Genomic DNA, 18,878 nt, shown 5'->3' on the forward strand with positions numbered 1-18,878 from the left:
GGCAGCAATGAAGTGGGAAGTTGAGAATCTGGCTAAGCCCTAGGTTACAAGATTAAATTAAGATAACACCAAAAGTAATACCCTTTTGTTTTTCCAAAAAGGAAATGGGTTAATAATTAATATTTGGGATTGTGGAGAATATGCTATGAGTAATTAAATAGGAAAATAATTCACATTCCTGTGCATATATATATATATGTGTGTGTATAACTTCAACAGAGATTTGCTCCAAATGCAGTTCCTGATCCCTTGATCAACATGGCATTAATTCAGTTCAGGGAGCAAACAAGATCACACAAGATTTTGATTCCAGATAGGCTGTGCACAACTCGTAAATATTATATATTATTATTGCCTTCACTTTTTTAATTAGATTTGATCCATTTTTGATGAACTTGAAGCAAGAGAGAGAGAGTCACTTGCATTCTTTTCAAAGTACAGATTCTACCATTGCTGCATAAGTTTTTTCTTTTCCTTTATTTTATATAGCTTTGTTTTGTCCTAAAGTTTAATCACTTTATACACACACACGATGATCTCAGAGAGAATAAAGGTAACACAAAAAAGAAAGAATTAAGCCCCTCCCCCCCCACTTGTTTTATGATTCACATCGAGATAGATATTTAAGAGTTTAATTATTAGAGAAAAAAAGTGTTGTTGATAATGCTGTTTACTGTTTAATTTCTCTCTGTTTCTATGGACTGATCAATTAATATCATATAGACTGTATGCTCTCCAAGTCATTTTGATGTGTACAGAACCAAAAACAATATTATTCTCTCCAACTCCTTCGTAGAATTTGATTGCTCAGATCTGGAAAAAACAAGAGTCCACGACTCCCCTTTTCAAGAGAAGACTGACTCTTACCTCTCATCACTTTTGAATCATCTAATTATTTAATTTAGGAGAAGAAAGATTTTGGTGTTGGGAGTAACTTTTACTCTACCATTAATTACCTTCAATTAATTTTAATATATGATAAAATCCCCAACATATTAAATTAATCATATAGAGACAAGTAAAAGGCATCTTGAGTACTTTACATATAACTCTAATTAATGAATTAATCACTCATATCATATTTGCAGTTGAATTTCTGTAATTATATATATATATATACATATATCTCTAATAACTTAATGATGATGGGTTAGATAGAACAGAAGAGATGGTCCCATCTTACTTACTGAGTTAGAAACCAACAGCTCCACTTGAAGTTGAGATGTCCCATTTCCCTCTTTCTCTTCTTTTCTTAATAATTGCATTTCGCCCTACATTAATCTTCTAAACAAACGCCTTGCTTCCCACCCCAAGTATAATCTCCAATTCTCCAACTTGGGGAAACACATATTATTTCTAACTTGCTTCTCTCCACATATTAATATCATCACAAGCAAAATATCTCCTCTAAATCTGCTATCTATCTATCATCAACCACTAGTAAGAGCATTGTATATATATATATATATATATATATATATACATATCCCTTCCTTTCTAAATTTTATACGCAAACTTAAAAAATCCCCGAAACCCACTTTGGTTCTCTGGCAACTGCAGACTCTCTCCGTTTCACAATTTTATTGATATATTATATTTCATTATTCTTATGGCTCCCGATCATTTGATGTATGTAACTCAGGCTTATTGGACCTTATAATGGACTAGAGTAGGAACATAAATGAAAACACATCTCAACTAAATTTCAATTCCCAAGTTCCCAACAAAGAAACTTTGAGTACAGAGCAGTAAATTTTAAAGGTTGATATATCCATTCTTGATCATCCATTCCAGACTCCAATGGTTGTTTACATTCCTAAGAGTCCAGTAAGCCCATCCAAAAGTTGCTCTCCCATAAACTTCCAATTGGCCCTTGCCAAATCTTTGATAATCCTCTTTCCTTGCTCCTTGAACTTGCCACTCAGCCACCCATTCGCCTGAAATTTCATTTCATTCAATCAGTAACCCTAATGATTTTATCAAACGACAAAACAAGCTGTGTTTTTTCCTTATACCAACGAAAGTAAGAGGACCATTTGTTGTGGCAATATGATTCAACTCTGCAGTCCTGTTTGTACGAATGAAATCAATGTTTTGTTGGACAGTCATGTTGTCAAACACATCGGAGAAGAGATTATAGTAGTGGACATCAATGACAGTGCCCTTTAGCCCACTGGCTAGAGGGAACAGCTCTCTTGGCTCCGCCGTACCTAGCCGATTTGACATCACCACGTACGCGTCGGAGTGCTTACGAACCGCATCATATCCAGCCTTGTAGTATTTAGTGATTGTGTTGAGCGAGACACCTGGTGATAGCGGCTCATTGATTAGCTCCACAGCGTACAGGCTTGGGCTGTTTGCATACCTGAACATAATCTCCCATTATATAATGGAGTAAATTAATTAATCAAAGAAGAAGAATATAATGGATTAGTTTAATTATTAGTATTAATTACGTATGTACCTTGCGGTGAGGAATTCTATGATATCGACTGTTTGTTTTATGTTGTCATCTGTTGTTCCCCATTCCCGGGAGCCATCCCTGGAGGAACTGTGTTCAAAACCATTTTGCGATCCAGGCGCTGCATGGAGATCAATTATTACTTTAACTCCATATTTCCTGCACATGGGTATAATAATTTTACGAGTTGATCTTCACTCTTGCGATCAATCTGTATGTATACGTATGGAAAATATATGTACGCACTGTGCCCATAAGAAGGCGTTATCTAAGGCCTGCAAGGATCCGCCAACATAAGGGGGTGGGGGATTTGGGTCGCTTGCAATCCACCAGCCAACAGGTATTCTCACTGCATTAAGTCGAGTGGTTGAGATGAACTTAAAGTCGTCTTCTACTATGAATGTGTTCCAGTGCTCCTGATCACATATTTCAGAAAAACCAACCCAATTATACGCAAATAGACATGAATGTATAAAATTTTATTAGTCCTGCAGGAAATATAAAAAAAAAAAAAAAATGTAAAATAAAATCTAACGACACAAGATTTTACAACCTATACTTTCAATTTGGAACCCTATACATCATAATAAACTAAATCAAAGATATTCTTTTTTCTAAAAGTAAAAGAAACAAACAAATACTGCAAAAGTTTAGCGAATTTCCAATGATGGGTGTTTTTTTTTACCAAATCTGCAACTCTTTTATCTCCAATATGAACTGGTCTTTTATGCAACATATACGACATTAAGAAATATATGTCTATCCATACATCATGGTTGAGAAGAAATACTTTCTCACATTAAGAAACTTTACTCCTATTGAAATGATCAAATCAGTGTTTGGCTAAGAACTTTAAAACATATTATAAATAAATTTTATTTCTCATCAAATGAATCACTTCGTTAAATTTTAAATTTATTCCAAATTATGCATTTGCAAAAAGTAACTAGTATAATACATATCTTCAAAAAATTAAAATATACAATTAATAAATACTTTCAAGAACAATAAAAAAATAAATAATAGGGTAAAAATAACATATTCTCTTAAACATAACAAGGTATATACTAGAATAGATAATAAATATTTACTTCGATTTTAAGGTCAAAACTAAAATTTTCAACAAAAATATCGAATTTTTTTAAACTCCATTGTCAACATATTGACAAGAATCCAAAGCATTTATACAGCGTACATAAATGTCAATAATAACGTATATACAAAAAATATAATAAACTTTAATATTTAGAGATAGTAAAAATCTTTTTAATACCTTTAATTAACGGAAGACCAATGTTGAAAAAATGGATAAAATGATGATTTGGTTCTTGTATCATTTATTTTTGTGTCAATTAGTGCTTACTTCAATTTTTTGATTAAAATAGTTCTTATACTTTTTAAAAAAAATTTGACTTTAGCCTCTTCATATTAATAACTATTAATATTGTTACTTTAGTTACCACTTAATGCCTTTTGACTGATCTGAATACACGTTTAATACAACGTCATATATTACATGACATCTGACATAACAATAAAAAAATTTATATATTAACTTGTTTGAATTGATTTATATTTAAAAAAAAAAACGAATATATCATGAACAAAATTGATTGAAATGTCCACAAATAGTTTTACCTTGCACTTGGGTGATTAGAGTCGATTCAATTATGGAGAATATATGGAGTAGGCAAATTAAATGGTTGATTTGAAAGGGGATTGTACCATTGACAATAATAGGAATGAATTGATGAGGATGTAGCGGAATTCATGGGTTTAAATATAGAGTAAGAGGTGGTGGTAATCTTGATGTGTTTAGAGAAGAAGAAGAAAAAATGTTTGGGTTTGAGAGAACAGTAAGACAACTTCATAGTGGCCATCGATAACTTGGGGTAGGATCATAAATAAACTTCATAGTGGCCACATTAGAGGCTATTAGATCCAAGCGCTAGAGAAAGTTGAGTGTATGATTAGACAATATTAGCAATGACCAAACCTACGATTCTCACGTTAGGAGATCCACTAAATAATAGAAACACCACCAACATTTCTCGCTTGACTAAAAGAGGGACTCTAATCCCTTCGAAAAAACCCCAAAAACGTGAGTTCTTACCGATTTAAGTTCTAGTGATGACAATTACAATGAAACTTTATATGATGACAAAGAGGAAAACTTGGACACTCTCATGATTGATAGCTGAAGAGTCAAGGAACCTAAGAAGAAAAGTGTCATGAGAGGAATAAGACGGAGAAGAATGCTTAGCATTTAGGGATTTAGTGAATTAGGATTATAATTTTTTTTTAATCTTAAACTAATTTAGACAGGTACAGAATTTGTAAATATATTTGAATCAATAATTATATAATTTTTTTTATATTACATCAGATATGATACAGTATATGACATGACATTCAACTAATATTTAAAATAAAAAAAATATATATATATCATGTGTTAAATTATATTAACGTAGAGGGTATTAAATAGAAAAATTTTCAACAATATCAAAAAAATTTCAATAGTATGACAATTAATTTGATCAAATGAATAATTTGGACAAAAATAAAAAGTATAAAAACAAGGTTATTATTTTAACTTCAAAAAGTTTAATAAGCTGGAGGCAAATGGTGTTTAGTAGTAGGCGTTAAATGTTAGGTAACTCGAGAAATAAGCGGCCAACTGGTCAAAGCGAAAGGAGAAGTCAAATGCAAAAAGTGGGGGTTGACATTGTTGAATTGGATACATAGCAAAGACCGGCAATTGAGTTTGTGAAAGCTGACAACTGGATTTATCAGTGATGGGGAGCCTTGAAATTTCAACATGATTGAAAAGTAAACTATTTGTTAAAACAATGAAGATGAAATTATTTACATATATATCCTGCCTTACCTTCATAACTTGGACTGCTTTTTCTGGGCCATACCCATTAGTCACTTGAAATTCTCCCTCCATATGTCCCACAGTTTTCATCACAAACACCGAGGGATCATCGTCCCCCCATCCATTACCACCACCGCCATAATCTGCTGTCACCGACTCCTCCGTCTTTGCCTGCATATATTTATGTTAGAAAATTCTACTACTTTCTCAGACATGAAAAACCAAAATCTAACACTTGCGTACATATATACAAGACCTGCAGGAAGAAGCCATTTGATGCTCTGATTCGGACCCGAGACTGGTCATTGTTGTCTCGCAGAATCTCAAAAATGTTGGAATGATGACCAGGCGTGTTGGAAACAGCAACAGCATCAACTCCATTCCCAGCGGTGTCTAGTCCCACGAATTGTTTGTTAAACACCCTCAAGTTAAACATGCTCGCATTGATTCTCCATAGCTAAATTACATAGTTTTGTTCCGTGAGTAGAAGTTTGTCTAATAATCAAATTATAAAAAAGAACCAACAAAAATGAACTGACTTTGAATGTTTCCCAGCCTGAGGCGGCTGTCCTATTGGCAACAATTATACTTCCTCCACCCGATTCAGCGCATACGTATTTCCCTGTCCTCAGTGACTTAAACTGAACTCCTTTACCGTCCTGTGCATCAAACAAAGACAAGACAGCCATTGGAGAAGAAGGAAAAGAAAAGAACAGAAGTTAAAAATTCCAGATAAGGTGTAAATTAATTTACCAACAAGTCTTTGTTGGGGATGCCATCGAAAAGGGAAGGTTTTATCCAGCCTTCTGTAACGAGCCAGCCTCCAAGATTTACTGCTTTAATTTTAAACCCACCATTTACCCTTCCATCACTTGTCCCTAAACAACACATCAATAAACATATGCTTATAACTACCACCCTTGTCCTTACGTACATGATCCCCATTTTCAATCTTTCTTCTCTTCTGCTTTTTCAACTCCTATATCGTCTGCCACCCTCCATTTACGTGTGTGTATATATATATATATGTATTTGGCAAGGCAGCCGATTTGATCAACTCATCAAAGTCAATGTGTAGAAGCTTTGACCAATGTGAGTTTGCATCTTGCACATTAATATTTCTTTTAAAAAATAAAAAAAAAAGAAGACAAAATTAGAATCAAATCTTACAGCAGTGTTTTAAAAATCTTAGTAGACAACCAGAAATCCAAGATGCATGCTTCAACCTGATTCTGCAAATCCCAACAAAGAATTACTTTTACTTTGAGCTTTCACTTGGAGGGCGTGCTTCATTTTTGTATTCGCACAGGACAACACAATAGGAAAATGTAAATTAAAAAAATATAAAATATAGTTTCATTTTGAATAAGATTAAGCCAGCAATAGTAGACGTCATTTAGCTTTGAGAAGTGATTGAATTTATTGCACCAAGCAAACCATTTTGCATTTGCGTAAAGACGGAGTAACTCATACTACATGCAGAGGGGCTCCTGTTCTGTTTTGAAGTAGATTATACATATTTTAATTAAAGATATATAAACTAATAAACAATCATAATTTAATATTTTGATTTTTAAAATTTATGTTAATGTTAAAATAAATTAAAGTTATCAATACGCTATAGCCCACCCACTCATTGTAAATTCAAATATTGCAGCCCAGTTTGTTTAGTGGGCCGTTGGCATTATTTTTAACCCATTCTGATCTAAATTTGTTGACTAATTACGAGTCACGCGCGTGATTTACGCAAAACGGTTGTCAGTCACTCCTCATCCTGCATCAATCCAGCGTATCTACTTTTGCTTTTTTTTTTTTTTTTTACCTTCTCCATGTGATCACCGACAATCGCCAGCTGCACTTACCATCTTTACTTTTCCTTCCTCTATCCAATCAGAAACTGCCACGTGTCCTCCTCCGCCTTCATTCCCTGTCACGCACAAAAAAAACTGCTTTACGCGCTATTCCATTTACTTCCTCAAATCTACTCTACTCTTTCCTTTATTATATCAATCACTCCATCGCTCCCAACCCCCTTTTCATTATTAACTTCTCTCTGCTTTCCCCTTCTCCTTCATTTTCATCCCTCCCTCTCAGATCTCATCTGCTCAAACCCTCGGAAACAGGACAAGTAAACAATGGCCAAAGTATTGTTACTCATGGCTCTCTGCATCCTGCCTGCGCTTGTTACCGCAGCCCGCCCCGCCAGGAATCCTTACACCGTGGAGGGCCGTGTCTACTGTGATACCTGCCGCGCTGGCTTCGAGACTAACGCCGTCACCCCCATTCATGGTACCTTTTCTATCTCTATTGCTACTTCCTCTTCCCATTTACACACGCCTAGATCTAATTGTTTCTACTGCATTTTGCCTTATTCTTCCGTTCTTGCTTTTTCTTACTAGATCTGATTGTTTTGATTGGATTTGATCTCTGGATTTTGCACAACTATGTTACTGCACTCACTGTTATCTGTTGAGTAGATAAGACTCATTTGATAAGTGATGGATTTTGTTTATTTCAAAATAGTGGACGGAAAATGGTCCTCCCTCCTGTTTTCGATTATTATTTAGCGTTTACTCTTCTGCGGGTAGACGTCTCTCTCTCACATAAGAAGCCGGTGTAGTCAAATATCATCTACAATGTCCTCGTTGAGAACTGACGCTATGTTTCGAACAAATCAATTTCCACCACCCGTCTCAGAAAGAGATAATTTATTTGCAAATTCAGATTTTTATGTCTAAAATGTACAACTCCTTTCTTCCAAACATTAATTTTTTTTTTTTTTGTGAGGCGGAGATTGTTATTGGTAGTATATCTTAATGGATTTTGCGTATTTACTTGGCTGATTGCCATCCGGGTACGTGTTATCTATCTTCGACCGTGATTAGGTTTGAAATTATAAGACGTTTGTTAATATTGATTTTAATGGTTTACCCATAGGTGCCACTGTAAGAGTGGAGTGCCAAGACAGGAGAACAATGGAAGTGGTATACACCAAGGAGGGAAAGACTGATGCCTCTGGAACATACAAGATCAGAGTTGATGAAGACCACCAGGACGAGATTTGCGATGCAGTGCTTGTAAGGAGTTCCCAGATTAACTGCTCTGAGCCTTCAGCTGGTCGTGATCGTGCTCGTGTCGTCCTCACCAATAACAATGGGATTGTATCCAACACCCGTTATGCCAATGCTATGGGCTTTGACATTGACGAGGTCATGTCTGGCTGTACCCAGGTTCTGCAGCAATATCAGGAAGTCGATGATTAGAGCACAGTTTCTTTAATTTATCAACTTTTAATGTGTTTGATTTGTTGAGTATGGCTTCGACTATTCAATTGTCTGGCAATGATGATACATGGAGGGTGTGCTCTGTTCTTATTGTGTTTAGAATACAGCTAATTTTGTGTTTGTTACTGGAGATTATTATATAATAAATAAATATATATATTATATTATTGTTCAGTCACATCTGGAATTGTTGCCAAATGATTTGCCAAGTCTTTCTCATAAAAGAATCTATGGTGTGATGGGTTTCAGCCAAGCACCTCAATGAGTGACTTATGGGGTGGTTTCCAGGTCTCTTCCTCTATTCATGTTTCTGGTTGCGTTTCTGAAAATTATGATTGGCTTAGTTTGGTGATCTTGTGGGAGAAAATTGCAATCTACAACCTAATTATATCAGCTGATGGTGTTGATCTGCCATGAGTCAAGAGTGTGTGAAAACTAGGTTAAAGAAGGTAGAAGGGATTGGAGCTTGAAGTGTTGTTTGATGTTGGTGGCGGCGTGGTGGGCGACAGGGATGTAGAGCTGGAAATTCGCTAGACTTACACTTTCAAACTGACCAGCTCTCATTTGGAAATCGTATATTTGGTTTCATCAAAACATTAAACTAGAACAAAAATGATGACATAGTCCTCTACATACAACAATAAATACCAGATGTCCAATAAAAATACCCCTTCTTGATGCCAAACGGTAATAATTGAACTAACGGTTGAAGCAAACATGTACATATATTTAAGGGAATCGAATCTTTGGTAATGTCATAATACTAGACAAAAATTGTACTCTATTAGTGTTTTTAAATATTCGATTTGAAATAATTAAAATTAATTTGGGTCTAAATCAGTTATCAATGATTTTATGAGAACATAAGTTGCAACATTAGATGTTTGGTGGCCTAAAATCTATCATTTGTCAACTTTTCTAAACACTTAAAAATGGCAAGTAACAATTTTGAGTATTAACTAATAAATTTTATCGTTTCTTTTATTCTATATGATATCAGTTTAATGGATGACTGAGTTTTGAGTCTGAAGTTTAATAAGCATTTTGGAGGGCACAGTAAAAGACATTGATCAAAACTTAATCAACCACTTTTTTAAAATATTAAAATGTCGAACTGTTTTAATTTTATATTTCAAACCACTTCAAAAACTTTTCCATTCCATTCACCCAAAAATAAATAAATATATATATACACGTATCAAAATTTACCCCTTCAAAAACAATTAAATAATATCGATTTTTTCAAGGTGAGGGGGGGGAAAAAAAAAAAAAAAACATCAAAACTGCATTTTTTTCTCTTTTCCTTCTTTGTGTGTCTGTTAATTCCATCTTCTTCTCCGTCAACTCTTTTCTCGTAATAAACTCTCCACCTGTGTGTCTTCGTCTAATAACAGAGACAGAAAAGGCCCAACAAACAAAAAACAAAAACCAAAAAAAAAAAAAAAAAAAAAGGCTCTGTCTGCTCATTTTCTCTCCCTCGTTTTTCTCGCTCTCGTCTATAAAATTTCTTCGCCTCCCGCACCCTCCCTTTTCCTCTCCATCTATCTCTTGCATTTCCCCATCTTTTCTCTCTGCCTTCGGATTTCTCTCTTCTTGTAAGTTCTGCTCCCCTCCCTCTTTCCTTTTTCTTCACTTCCTTTACCTACTTGTAGATTCATGTTTCATTCTAGTTTCAATATTCTCTTATCCCTTTCTTCCTCTGAAAATAGGAACTCTATGTGCTTCTATGCAAACCTTCTTTTCTTCTTCTTATGCTTGATGGATTTTTTAATTCGTCGCTGATGACTTATATTTCTGGCGATTGGAATTTCTTTTTTCCCACGGCTTCGACATGAATCTCAGCAAAGTGTTACTTACCATAACACCTTACCTGTTTTCTGATCCAATTTATTTTAACATCTCCTCCGACCTTTTTCTTTTGCTTTATTTCATCTTTTTTATGTGGTTACTCCCTGAAATCTTCTATTGCGATTTGGATTTTGATTTTTAAAAATTCTCTTTTTTCAAAAATAATAATAATAAATGCCTTAACGAATTGGATGATGACTGTCTAACAAGTTTCCCTTCTTTGATTATACACAAATGTACATATACAGTGTTATTCTCTTCCATAGATTGCGTATGATCTTTTCTTCTATTGCTCTAAAATCAATGTTGAAGTTGATGTTCATTTCGTGCTTAATGGAACTTGATTTGATTAACTCGTAAAACCTGAGGTATTCAGTTGGTGTTTATGATCTCTTCAATTTCCAGAATGGCTATTGCTGTATCTCACCACGCCGCTTCGACTGTCGACTCCCATCGACATCAACTTCTCAAAAGCTCCGGATGCCATCATGAGTTTGCCAATGTCTCACTAAGACTGACTTCAAAAATTCTCAAGATCAACATTGGACCGCTGAGTTATAGCTTCGTAAAAAGGAACTTGAGCACAATTCAAGCCTCGGTTTCTCAGACGTCAGTTTTCGATGCTGTTTCATCCCCCTCATGGAAAAGCACCAGTGATTCTTTAAAGAAACCAAGTAGGTCACTTCATTCTAATTGAGGAGTACACAAGTTGATGTTGGTTGGGACAGATAACAATTGTCTTGTTGATTATGACTTAGGCTATATTTGGAATTATTTCTATGTCACTTCTTTATCGTTTTGGAAGGAACTTCCGAGTTCTTTCTTAGTAATAAGTGTGAATTTTTCAAACGAATTCTACAAAGTATGCTTCTTGAGTAGTCAGTATAAACTAGGCTTGGGCATTTCAAAAGTAGTTTGTTTGTTCCTCTGTTACATAATTACAGTCAATTTGCAGCAGCTGAATGCCCAAATTGGTTCCAGCAAATACAAATTGTTTGGTATTACTTACTAGTCAAATTGCAATTTCATTTCCTTGTCCTTCCGTTAGATCTTCTAAGTTCTGTTCCCTTTTCAGGTGAAGCAGCTTTGATATTGGTTCGACATGGTGAGTCTTTGTGGAATGAGAAGAATCTCTTTACTGGTTGTGTTGATGTGCCACTAACCAAGAGAGGTGTGGAAGAGGCCATTGAAGCTGGTAAGAGAATCAGCAATATACCTGTCGACATGATATATACATCAGCCCTAATTCGTGCTCAGATGACAGCCATGCTTGCTATGACTCAACACCGACGAAAGAAGGTAATTCAGGGTATTTTTAAAGTTGCTGCAAAAATTTAACTCGGTTATTTCCTCCAGAACCTATTTGGTTAAGTATCTGAAACCAAATTTTTTGATATTTTATAGTTTGCTGAAGACTCCATGTTCTATCTGGGAATAGACTAGAACCAGTTTTCATGCCATGGATTATCAATAACTGTTTTTTCTCTTTATCTCCTAAAACTAACAGTCATGCTGCTGCCAGGTCCCTATCTTTATCCATAATGAGACCGAACAGGCCAAGGCATGGAGTCAAATTTTCAGTGAAGACACCAAAAAGCAATCTATTCCAGTCATAGCTGCTTGGCAGTTGAATGAAAGAATGTAAAGGTTCTATTGGCATCTTGATGTTTTTTCTTGCCAATTATCTCCCCTTCATTTTCATCCATGAATGATGGCTGTTCTTTTCTTAAAGGTATGGAGAACTACAGGGTCTCAATAAGCAAGAAACAGCGGAGAGATATGGGAAGGAGCAGGTTCATGAGTGGCGCCGGAGTTACAACATCCCTCCACCCAATGGTGAGAGTTTGGAAATGTGCGCTGAAAGAGCTGTTGCTTATTTTATGGATAATGTATGCCATTACTTGCTCTCCTGCATCTCTTCTTATTCATATTGGTCTATTGAGGTGTTCATTTGTACCTGCAATTAGTTGAGGGCAGTAGACATAATGTAATTAGTTAGTATCTGACTGCACAAATATGATTCTGCAGATTGAACCCCAGCTTCTTGCTGGAAAGAATGTACTAATTGCTGCGCATGGAAATTCATTGAGGTCCATCATTATGTATCTCGACAAACTTACTTCCCAGGAGGTGATAACCTTTTTTTTTCTTTTGGCATGTTTTACTCTGACATCCTACTTTGTGCATAAGAGAGAGAATTCCTTACTTTTCTTCCTCACAGGTAATTAGTTTGGAATTATCAACTGGAATACCTTTGCTTTACATATTCAAAGAAGGAAAATTCATAAGGAGGGGAAGTCCCGTTGGTCCTACAGAGGCTGGAGTTTATGCTTATACTAGGGTATGCAATCTTTGAATTTTTCATGAATTATATTTACATACTTGTGAATGCAAGACGTATGACATTTCAATTTTTGCAAATGTGATTGAGGGAGAAAATATGATAAGTAATCCTGAACTGGAAAAGGGAAATAATTTTTGCTTTACTTCTAGAACCCTTATGCTTCACTAGTTGTTGGGCAGGAAAAAGAAAAAAGAAAAGAAAAGCTTCCTCATTGGTTAAAGTTGTGTAGGAGTAAAGTTCTTTTTTGTTTTCGGTTTGTAAAAAATTCTGCTCCATTTTCATTCACCAGAGTTAACTGCAGTGTGCTTTGCCCTCCTTTCTTTACCTCATATATGGGCAGGGCAGGAGGGAGCTCATGGATAGGAGTTTTTGTTATTTGAGTTCATTCCCTAGAATGGTAATGTAATCAACGATACTGAGCTTATGCTTTCGAATTTTGGTGCAGCATTTGGCTCAGTACCGGCAGAAGTTGGATGAGATGATGCATTAGTATGTATTCCAATTACAGATAAGCTGAAGATCAACTTCAGCCACTGGTTTTCTTCTTTTACGTCCAGCTCCTAAAAATGTACCTGCATCTTTTTTTACCTCTTCAGAAGCCTACTTTACATTGCATTGGAGTCGTTTGGTATATTCAATTAGGTTACAAAAATGGAGATTAGTATAGCGCTTGTGCAGAAAACAACAGTTAAACACTTGGGTAGAGTTGTTGACCGGCAGATCCGAAAAGCTGGCAAGTGTTTTTTTTTTTTGTTTGGTTTTTGGTTAATAAAATGTAAGTCCCTGCTTATGCACTCTCTTTAGGTTAGGTTATATGCAAATCTGTGTGGGAGGAGGGATGTTAAATCCTGTAACTGAAAGACTGAAATATAGTAGCTTTTTCCCCCAATTCTGGACTTTCTTAATCTAATTTATACTGTTTTACAGAAGCTTTTTTTCGATTTGCTGTACTGGTAAAGGGTGGTTGTGCTTAAATCATTTTTGTTATGATAGATGGATGAATAATTAATAAATATATAAATTTATTTAAAGTTTATAAATTATAAAACACTCAAGTTGAATGGAAAGACAAATTAATAAACTTTTAAGTCAAGATGTAAATGAAAAATTTTATTCATAGATAAATTAATTTGTTTATGCTTTAGAATAAAACTACAAAGTTTTAAAGCATTTCATGAAATTAATTTCCCTAAACATATCTCTTTTTTTTAAAGAGAAAAAATAATAATAATAATAATAATAATAAGGGTTCCCAGAATATTCCTCATTTGTTAGTTGAGATCTTGTGAGAGGTGGTCTCGCTCGAGCATGTCGCCGCAAGTCGTCTTAATCCCTGGTTTGATTTAAACCTCACCCACTTTTAGTTTTTAAGCACCCAATTAACAACATCCATTAGTTTGGGACCTACATTCAAGTTTATATGATAGTTTGACTTTTCTTTTTCAGAGTTTTATTATATAAAAACTTATATTGCATAAAATCATTTTCGTACCCTCACCTAACCTATTTTATCTTTGTTGTCCTCATTCACGACATGGAAACTAAAATTCCAAACTACAAAGAGAAAGTAATAATGCGACCTCTTCTATCTTTTGCCATCTGGGAATTATAGGTTTTGCCCAATTTAAATTTCTTCAATAAGCTAGCATGAAGAGTTTATTGCTTAAATTGCAAGTGAAATCATTGACAATCACAACAATGGAGAGTAGATGTTTAACCTAGAAAATGCTACTTGGGTTGGATCCAGATGCAGAAACTAACTCCTCATTATTCATTGATGAGAGAGCAAAAACTGTCCACATGTGCTAATAATACAAGTAGAGACAACCTCCATCCATTTCAAGTTTCTTGCTTAAAATTTTGAAAGTCAGCAAGGCAACATGGGTACTGTCTATAACATATACTTCAACCACCATCTGGTCTTCATCATCTTAATTAATCTCCTGCGTTAGCATCATTCTTACCATTATCTGTAACTAAAGCATTCTCATCCTGGCCAATGGCTTTCGAGTTTACCCCACTAAGTGAGTTACTCTCAGTCTTCTCGCTATCGGAATCATCTAAATCTGAGTTTAGATTGAGAGAATCCAAACATGCAGCATCACTTACCAATGGTGGTTGTGTGGCTGCTGACTCACGGTCTCCCCTGGTCCAAAACAATGGCATTCTTTTGTCATCTTCCTTCATCTTCTCGGCGTATTTACTTATGTTGAAACCTGAACTATTATTTCCATCAAATGCTTCCTCCAATTGCTCCGTATCAAACAGATCCTCCACTATTTTCTTAGAGTTTGGATCATCAGAATAAACAAATTTTACTTTGTTGCAAGTCTTCGGCTCTAGAAAGGGTTTTACCAGCTGCAACAATATGTTTTCCTTGGGTTATAAGCAATTCAACAGAGCCACTCGCTAACAATACCATACAAAGCAAACCCCAGTGGATTAAAATCATAGATCAGCTATTATAGTAGAGGAAACCAGAATAAAAGAATCGCTACCCATGTTGCATCATTGTTTGAGCAAGCTAGTTCCAAATATTAAAAATCTAGGATTAACCAGGTTCCTCTCAGTATTTGGTCCAAAATCCTTGACCAGTAGCTACAAATTCATATATTCGTATGTAGCAGACTACAGTAGGTGGTGAATATTTTTGGATGGCTAGCAGCAGACGTCAAGTGAATGATAAATACTTTTGGATTGCCAGGATCAATTTAAGATATCTTCTTATATTCATGAAAAAACAAAAACACGAAACTGAGGAATGAAAAAAAGTTACCATCCAGAATGGTTCAAAGAACTTGGGTGGGTTGTATAGTATTGCCAAACCAAGGCGTTCTGGATAATGCTCTTGCAAAACATGGGCTGTTTCCTTCGTCAACTTTACCGATATATTTGATAAACTGAAACCTTGAAAATCAATCAACCACACCAACTGATCCTGATCTGGTGGGAGATTTAAAATAGCATTCTCCATGCAGTAAACCAAGTGCTTAATTTGTCCTTTATTTGACTTTGAGTTCTGCCAAAAAAAAAAATTGAAGCAAATTATACCAAAAATAAAAAAATCAATATTAAGAAAAAAACAAAAGAATAGTTTGCAGACATGAAAAAAGTTCATTAAGACAAATGGGTCGATGGTTGGTGGGGGAACTGAAGTAGTAATGAGAAATCAACTATTCTACAAGATACCATAACATGATTGTCCAATTCAATGTACTCATACAATATCTTTATAGATTCACACAGATGCAAGAGTAAGGAGAAATCATCATATCAAACCTGGCACCTAGGTCTCATGACAAGAACAATCCGGCCATGCCTGTCAGTAAAATTTAATCTATAAATTTTCCCAGTCTCAGCTTCATGGGCAATTTCCTCCTACATCAGAAACAAAATTAACTATAACTAAACAAAATTATCAGATTTATAATAAAATTTGTTAAATAAATAGGAAGTTAGCTGCTCAGTTGAGTGGCTGGTTGCAGTAGGATCCTTCTGGCCCTCTACTACCAAGTCTCTCCAACCAAATAAGGGAAAGTTGGGATCTATTTAGGGCAGTGGATGAACTCCATTTTAAGTTCATCGAAAGAGCATATGCCAAAATGCAAACACTAACCGAAGATCATCACACCAATAAATCAAAGAGCTTTAAGAGTTGGATACCCAGCGAATCTCTTCTGGTTTGTATTCATTTCTCCATTTTAATGTCTCTTTCAACATTTTAGTTGCCTTCTTGACATTCCCATTCCTTGCCCTTAAATATCTTGAAATTGAAGCATCAGAACAATAAATGGTCAACTTCTCAGGCAACGGGCCTAGCAACCTTCTTACCTCGTTTATCTGTAAAATAAAATGTTTAATCTGCTAATAGCTTTCCTCGTAAAGTTTGCGTGCAGTGAATTTCTAATTTACAAATTGAATAAAACATTTATGCTCACTAAGGTGGCATCCAAAGTACAGATACCTTTCCCTGATGGTCATCAGGGGTTAATGATTTCTCATTTCCATTTGAAGATGATTTTTTGACACCCGTGCTCATGGTTGAAAAGATGATGCTCTCAAAGTCAACAGTTGGCCCCTTCAAATGTTTAATATTATTTATCAATTCCAATATCAATATCTTTCCATCTCCAGCTTTCGCGCTAGAAGCATAGAAAAAGAATGCAAGTATAGGTCATGAAATTTTGTAGATTGGTCTGTGCCCAAAAAACACAAGCTAGTTCAAGAGGACAGTCAAAACAGAAATGCATTACATAAACTATTTCTGAAGCCGATTCTACTTTTGCAGAATATATGTCAAGATTTTTTTAGCAGCACAAAGTTCCAAATAGAACTTCCTTGAATTTTCAAGAAGCCATGGTGAAATCAGAGAATAGGACCAACTTTGTGGATAAGTTCATCGACTTAAAAGTTTTGACAAAGAGTTTTTGAGATATATTTACAGATAGGAGCCCAAAATATGAAATGCATTTGACGATAAAAGTTTGAGTTATCGGTAAAATTAAGCCTAGAATGGATTAGCCAGAGGAAATGTCACCACCTAATCAAGGCTAAAAATTATAATTAAAAAGCATAGAAAAATAAAGGGCGATCTCTTCCTTTCTCATTCTGATGCATCTATTGCAAGAGTAAGGTCCAAGCAATTCAAAAGCAGAAGCAAGTAGCAAAGCATAAAAAACGACTGTAGAAGCATTTGATGAAACCAAAAAATCACCCAAGAGATTAAAACCAAACACGTTTATTTCTTCAGCTGATTGGAAACAAGAAGCTCGAACTGAAACCTTATCGAAAATAAGTAGAAGAGAGAAGAAGAAGGCGGGAAGAGAAGTTTACCTGAGAAATTTCGGAGGAGGGATGGCAGAGAGAGGTGAAAAGGGAGATTTGGAGCGAGGTCAACAGTGAAGAAGAGACGGAGAAGAGTTTTGGTTGTTTAGACGGAAATATTTGTTTGGATACAGCGACAGAGAGAAGAAGAAACGGGGTCGCTTTCCTTCTCTCTGGTTTCAATTAAATTAAAATAAAATTGATTTTTAGGGTGTATTTATTTTTAAATAGCTACACGGACAACACGTGCGTGAGCCCCCTCTGATTCCTTCCTTGTATCTTAATAAATTATAAAAAGATTAAATCCATGAAATTAATTTACCAAAATAGTGAGAGATTCTAACACCAGACTTTGGGACGCAAACGTAAACGAGCTTAACTGAATTATTAATGTTTTAAATTCAGTTAAAATATAAATTAACACATTTATAAAGGCTAAAATTGGTGCGGGGCACGCGTTTAAACGGAAGTAACAGAAATCAATAGAAAATAATTGAGATTAATTAACACAAAATCAAAGTAGTGACTGATTTTTTTTTTTTTTTTTTACTAACTGGGTTTGATTAGGTTGAATGATTAAAGATTGTTTGCGATCAATTACAATGGTCCAAGTGAAATGAACTTACGATTTTGTTCAGAAATGATTAATAAAATAAAAAAGCAAACCGAGTTCTCAATATGTGGTTTTCACCAAAACAAATGCAGAGTTAAAGTTACTCATCAAGTCTTACACAGAGATGTTTAATGAATTCACCGGCACGTAATCACAACCTGATTGGCTTTATTATTACTACTTGACATCAAATAAAATATTATTTTAAATAATTACGTAAAGTACAAGCCACGAATTTGTTACACTACGCCCACGTGAATATGAATTTGGACAACTCAATATTTGAAGTCCTACAAAATAAAACTGTTGACCATTTATCAAAGACATGGTAATATATACCCATTTACATTCATTACCCATAAATAATATCATACACTTTTTACCCTCAAAATAAAGTTTGTAATGCATTATTTAGAGTAGGGTATGGGTATGCCAGTCACCCTCACTTCATAATTCTACCTACTGTTCTATTTTCTCACATAACTTCAAAGGCATTATCATTCTAGTATAAACTTTATCACAACACTTTCTTTTTCCTTTAATTGAGAAGAATGCAGCTGAAATTACATGTTTACCCGTGCAATTTCTGAGATACGCTAATATTTACACTTCACGTAAGCAGC

The 18,878-nt window shown here is 35.0% G+C and overlaps 4 protein-coding genes across 5 annotated transcripts; 2 read left to right on the forward strand and 2 right to left on the reverse strand.

Moving 5' to 3' along the window:
* Positions 1-1,552: 1,552 nt before the first annotated feature.
* On the reverse strand, positions 1,553-6,515 carry LOC110813302 (putative glucan 1,3-beta-glucosidase A). Its single transcript, XM_022040380.2, has 8 exons — positions 6,096-6,515; positions 5,882-6,001; positions 5,599-5,799; positions 5,352-5,513; positions 2,708-2,877; positions 2,465-2,620; positions 2,016-2,365; positions 1,553-1,937 (listed from the first exon to the last, which is right to left on the reverse strand). Exons 1-8 carry the CDS (start codon positions 6,285-6,287, stop codon positions 1,756-1,758), a joined length of 1,533 nt encoding a protein of 510 aa, XP_021896072.2. The 5' UTR covers positions 6,288-6,515; the 3' UTR covers positions 1,553-1,755.
* An 827-nt stretch (positions 6,516-7,342) lies between these two features.
* Positions 7,343-8,804, forward strand: LOC110813318 (major pollen allergen Lol p 11-like). The gene is made up of 2 exons (XM_022040399.2): positions 7,343-7,631; positions 8,280-8,804. Exons 1-2 carry the CDS (start codon positions 7,478-7,480, stop codon positions 8,603-8,605), a joined length of 480 nt encoding a protein of 159 aa, XP_021896091.1. The 5' UTR covers positions 7,343-7,477; the 3' UTR covers positions 8,606-8,804.
* Positions 8,805-10,037: 1,233 nt separating this feature from the next.
* Positions 10,038-13,707, forward strand: LOC110813320 (Phosphoglycerate mutase family protein). Its single transcript, XM_022040403.2, has 8 exons — positions 10,038-10,221; positions 10,880-11,148; positions 11,550-11,773; positions 11,997-12,115; positions 12,207-12,363; positions 12,503-12,604; positions 12,696-12,815; positions 13,264-13,707. Exons 2-8 carry the CDS (start codon positions 10,881-10,883, stop codon positions 13,306-13,308), a joined length of 1,035 nt encoding a protein of 344 aa, XP_021896095.1. The 5' UTR covers positions 10,038-10,221; position 10,880; the 3' UTR covers positions 13,309-13,707.
* Positions 13,708-14,566: 859 nt separating this feature from the next.
* LOC110813308 (Sec14p-like phosphatidylinositol transfer family protein) lies at positions 14,567-17,825 on the reverse strand. Of its 2 annotated transcripts, none has more exons than XM_022040387.2 (6): positions 17,652-17,825; positions 16,783-16,896; positions 16,482-16,658; positions 16,098-16,196; positions 15,595-15,837; positions 14,567-15,176 (listed from the first exon to the last, which is right to left on the reverse strand). In XM_022040387.2, exons 2-6 carry the CDS (start codon positions 16,855-16,857, stop codon positions 14,754-14,756), a joined length of 1,017 nt encoding a protein of 338 aa, XP_021896079.1. In that variant the 5' UTR covers positions 16,858-16,896; positions 17,652-17,825; the 3' UTR covers positions 14,567-14,753. The 2 variants fall into 2 exon arrangements, with proteins under 2 accessions (XP_021896079.1, XP_021896078.1); XM_022040386.2 differs by having other exon boundaries at positions 16,783-16,960; positions 17,652-17,793.
* Positions 17,826-18,878: the final 1,053 nt, after the last annotated feature.

Source organism: Carica papaya, chromosome 1 (genome assembly GCF_054855325.1).
Source record: "Carica papaya isolate Zhongbai chromosome 1, ASM5485532v1, whole genome shotgun sequence".
NCBI classification, from domain to species: Eukaryota; Viridiplantae; Streptophyta; class Magnoliopsida; order Brassicales; family Caricaceae; genus Carica; species Carica papaya.

Bases quoted from the DNA above. Each gene is read 5' to 3' on its own strand.
- LOC110813302 (XM_022040380.2), bottom strand. From the start codon at position 6,287: ATGGGGATCATGTACGTAAGGACAAGGGTGGTAGTTATAAGCATATGT. The intron at 2,621-2,707 runs GTGCGTACATAT...ACCCATGTGCAG, and splicing joins AACGCCTTCTTATGGGCACA to GAAATATGGAGTTAAAGTAA. The intron at 1,938-2,015 runs GTATAAGGAAAA...ATGAAATTTCAG, and splicing joins TGGTCCTCTTACTTTCGTTG to GCGAATGGGTGGCTGAGTGG.
- LOC110813318 (XM_022040399.2), top strand. From the start codon at position 7,478: ATGGCCAAAGTATTGTTACTCATGGCTCTCTGCATCCTGCCTGCGCTT. The intron at 7,632-8,279 runs GTACCTTTTCTA...GTTTACCCATAG, and splicing joins CGCCGTCACCCCCATTCATG to GTGCCACTGTAAGAGTGGAG.
- LOC110813320 (XM_022040403.2), top strand. From the start codon at position 10,881: ATGGCTATTGCTGTATCTCACCACGCCGCTTCGACTGTCGACTCCCAT. The intron at 11,774-11,996 runs GTAATTCAGGGT...TGCTGCTGCCAG, and splicing joins CTCAACACCGACGAAAGAAG to GTCCCTATCTTTATCCATAA. The intron at 12,605-12,695 runs GTGATAACCTTT...TCTTCCTCACAG, and splicing joins ACAAACTTACTTCCCAGGAG to GTAATTAGTTTGGAATTATC.
- LOC110813308 (XM_022040387.2), bottom strand. From the start codon at position 16,857: ATGAGCACGGGTGTCAAAAAATCATCTTCAAATGGAAATGAGAAATCA. The intron at 15,838-16,097 runs GTTTGATATGAT...TTTTTTTGGCAG, and splicing joins TCATGAGACCTAGGTGCCAG to AACTCAAAGTCAAATAAAGG. The intron at 15,177-15,594 runs GTAACTTTTTTT...ATATTGTTGCAG, and splicing joins TCTTTGAACCATTCTGGATG to CTGGTAAAACCCTTTCTAGA.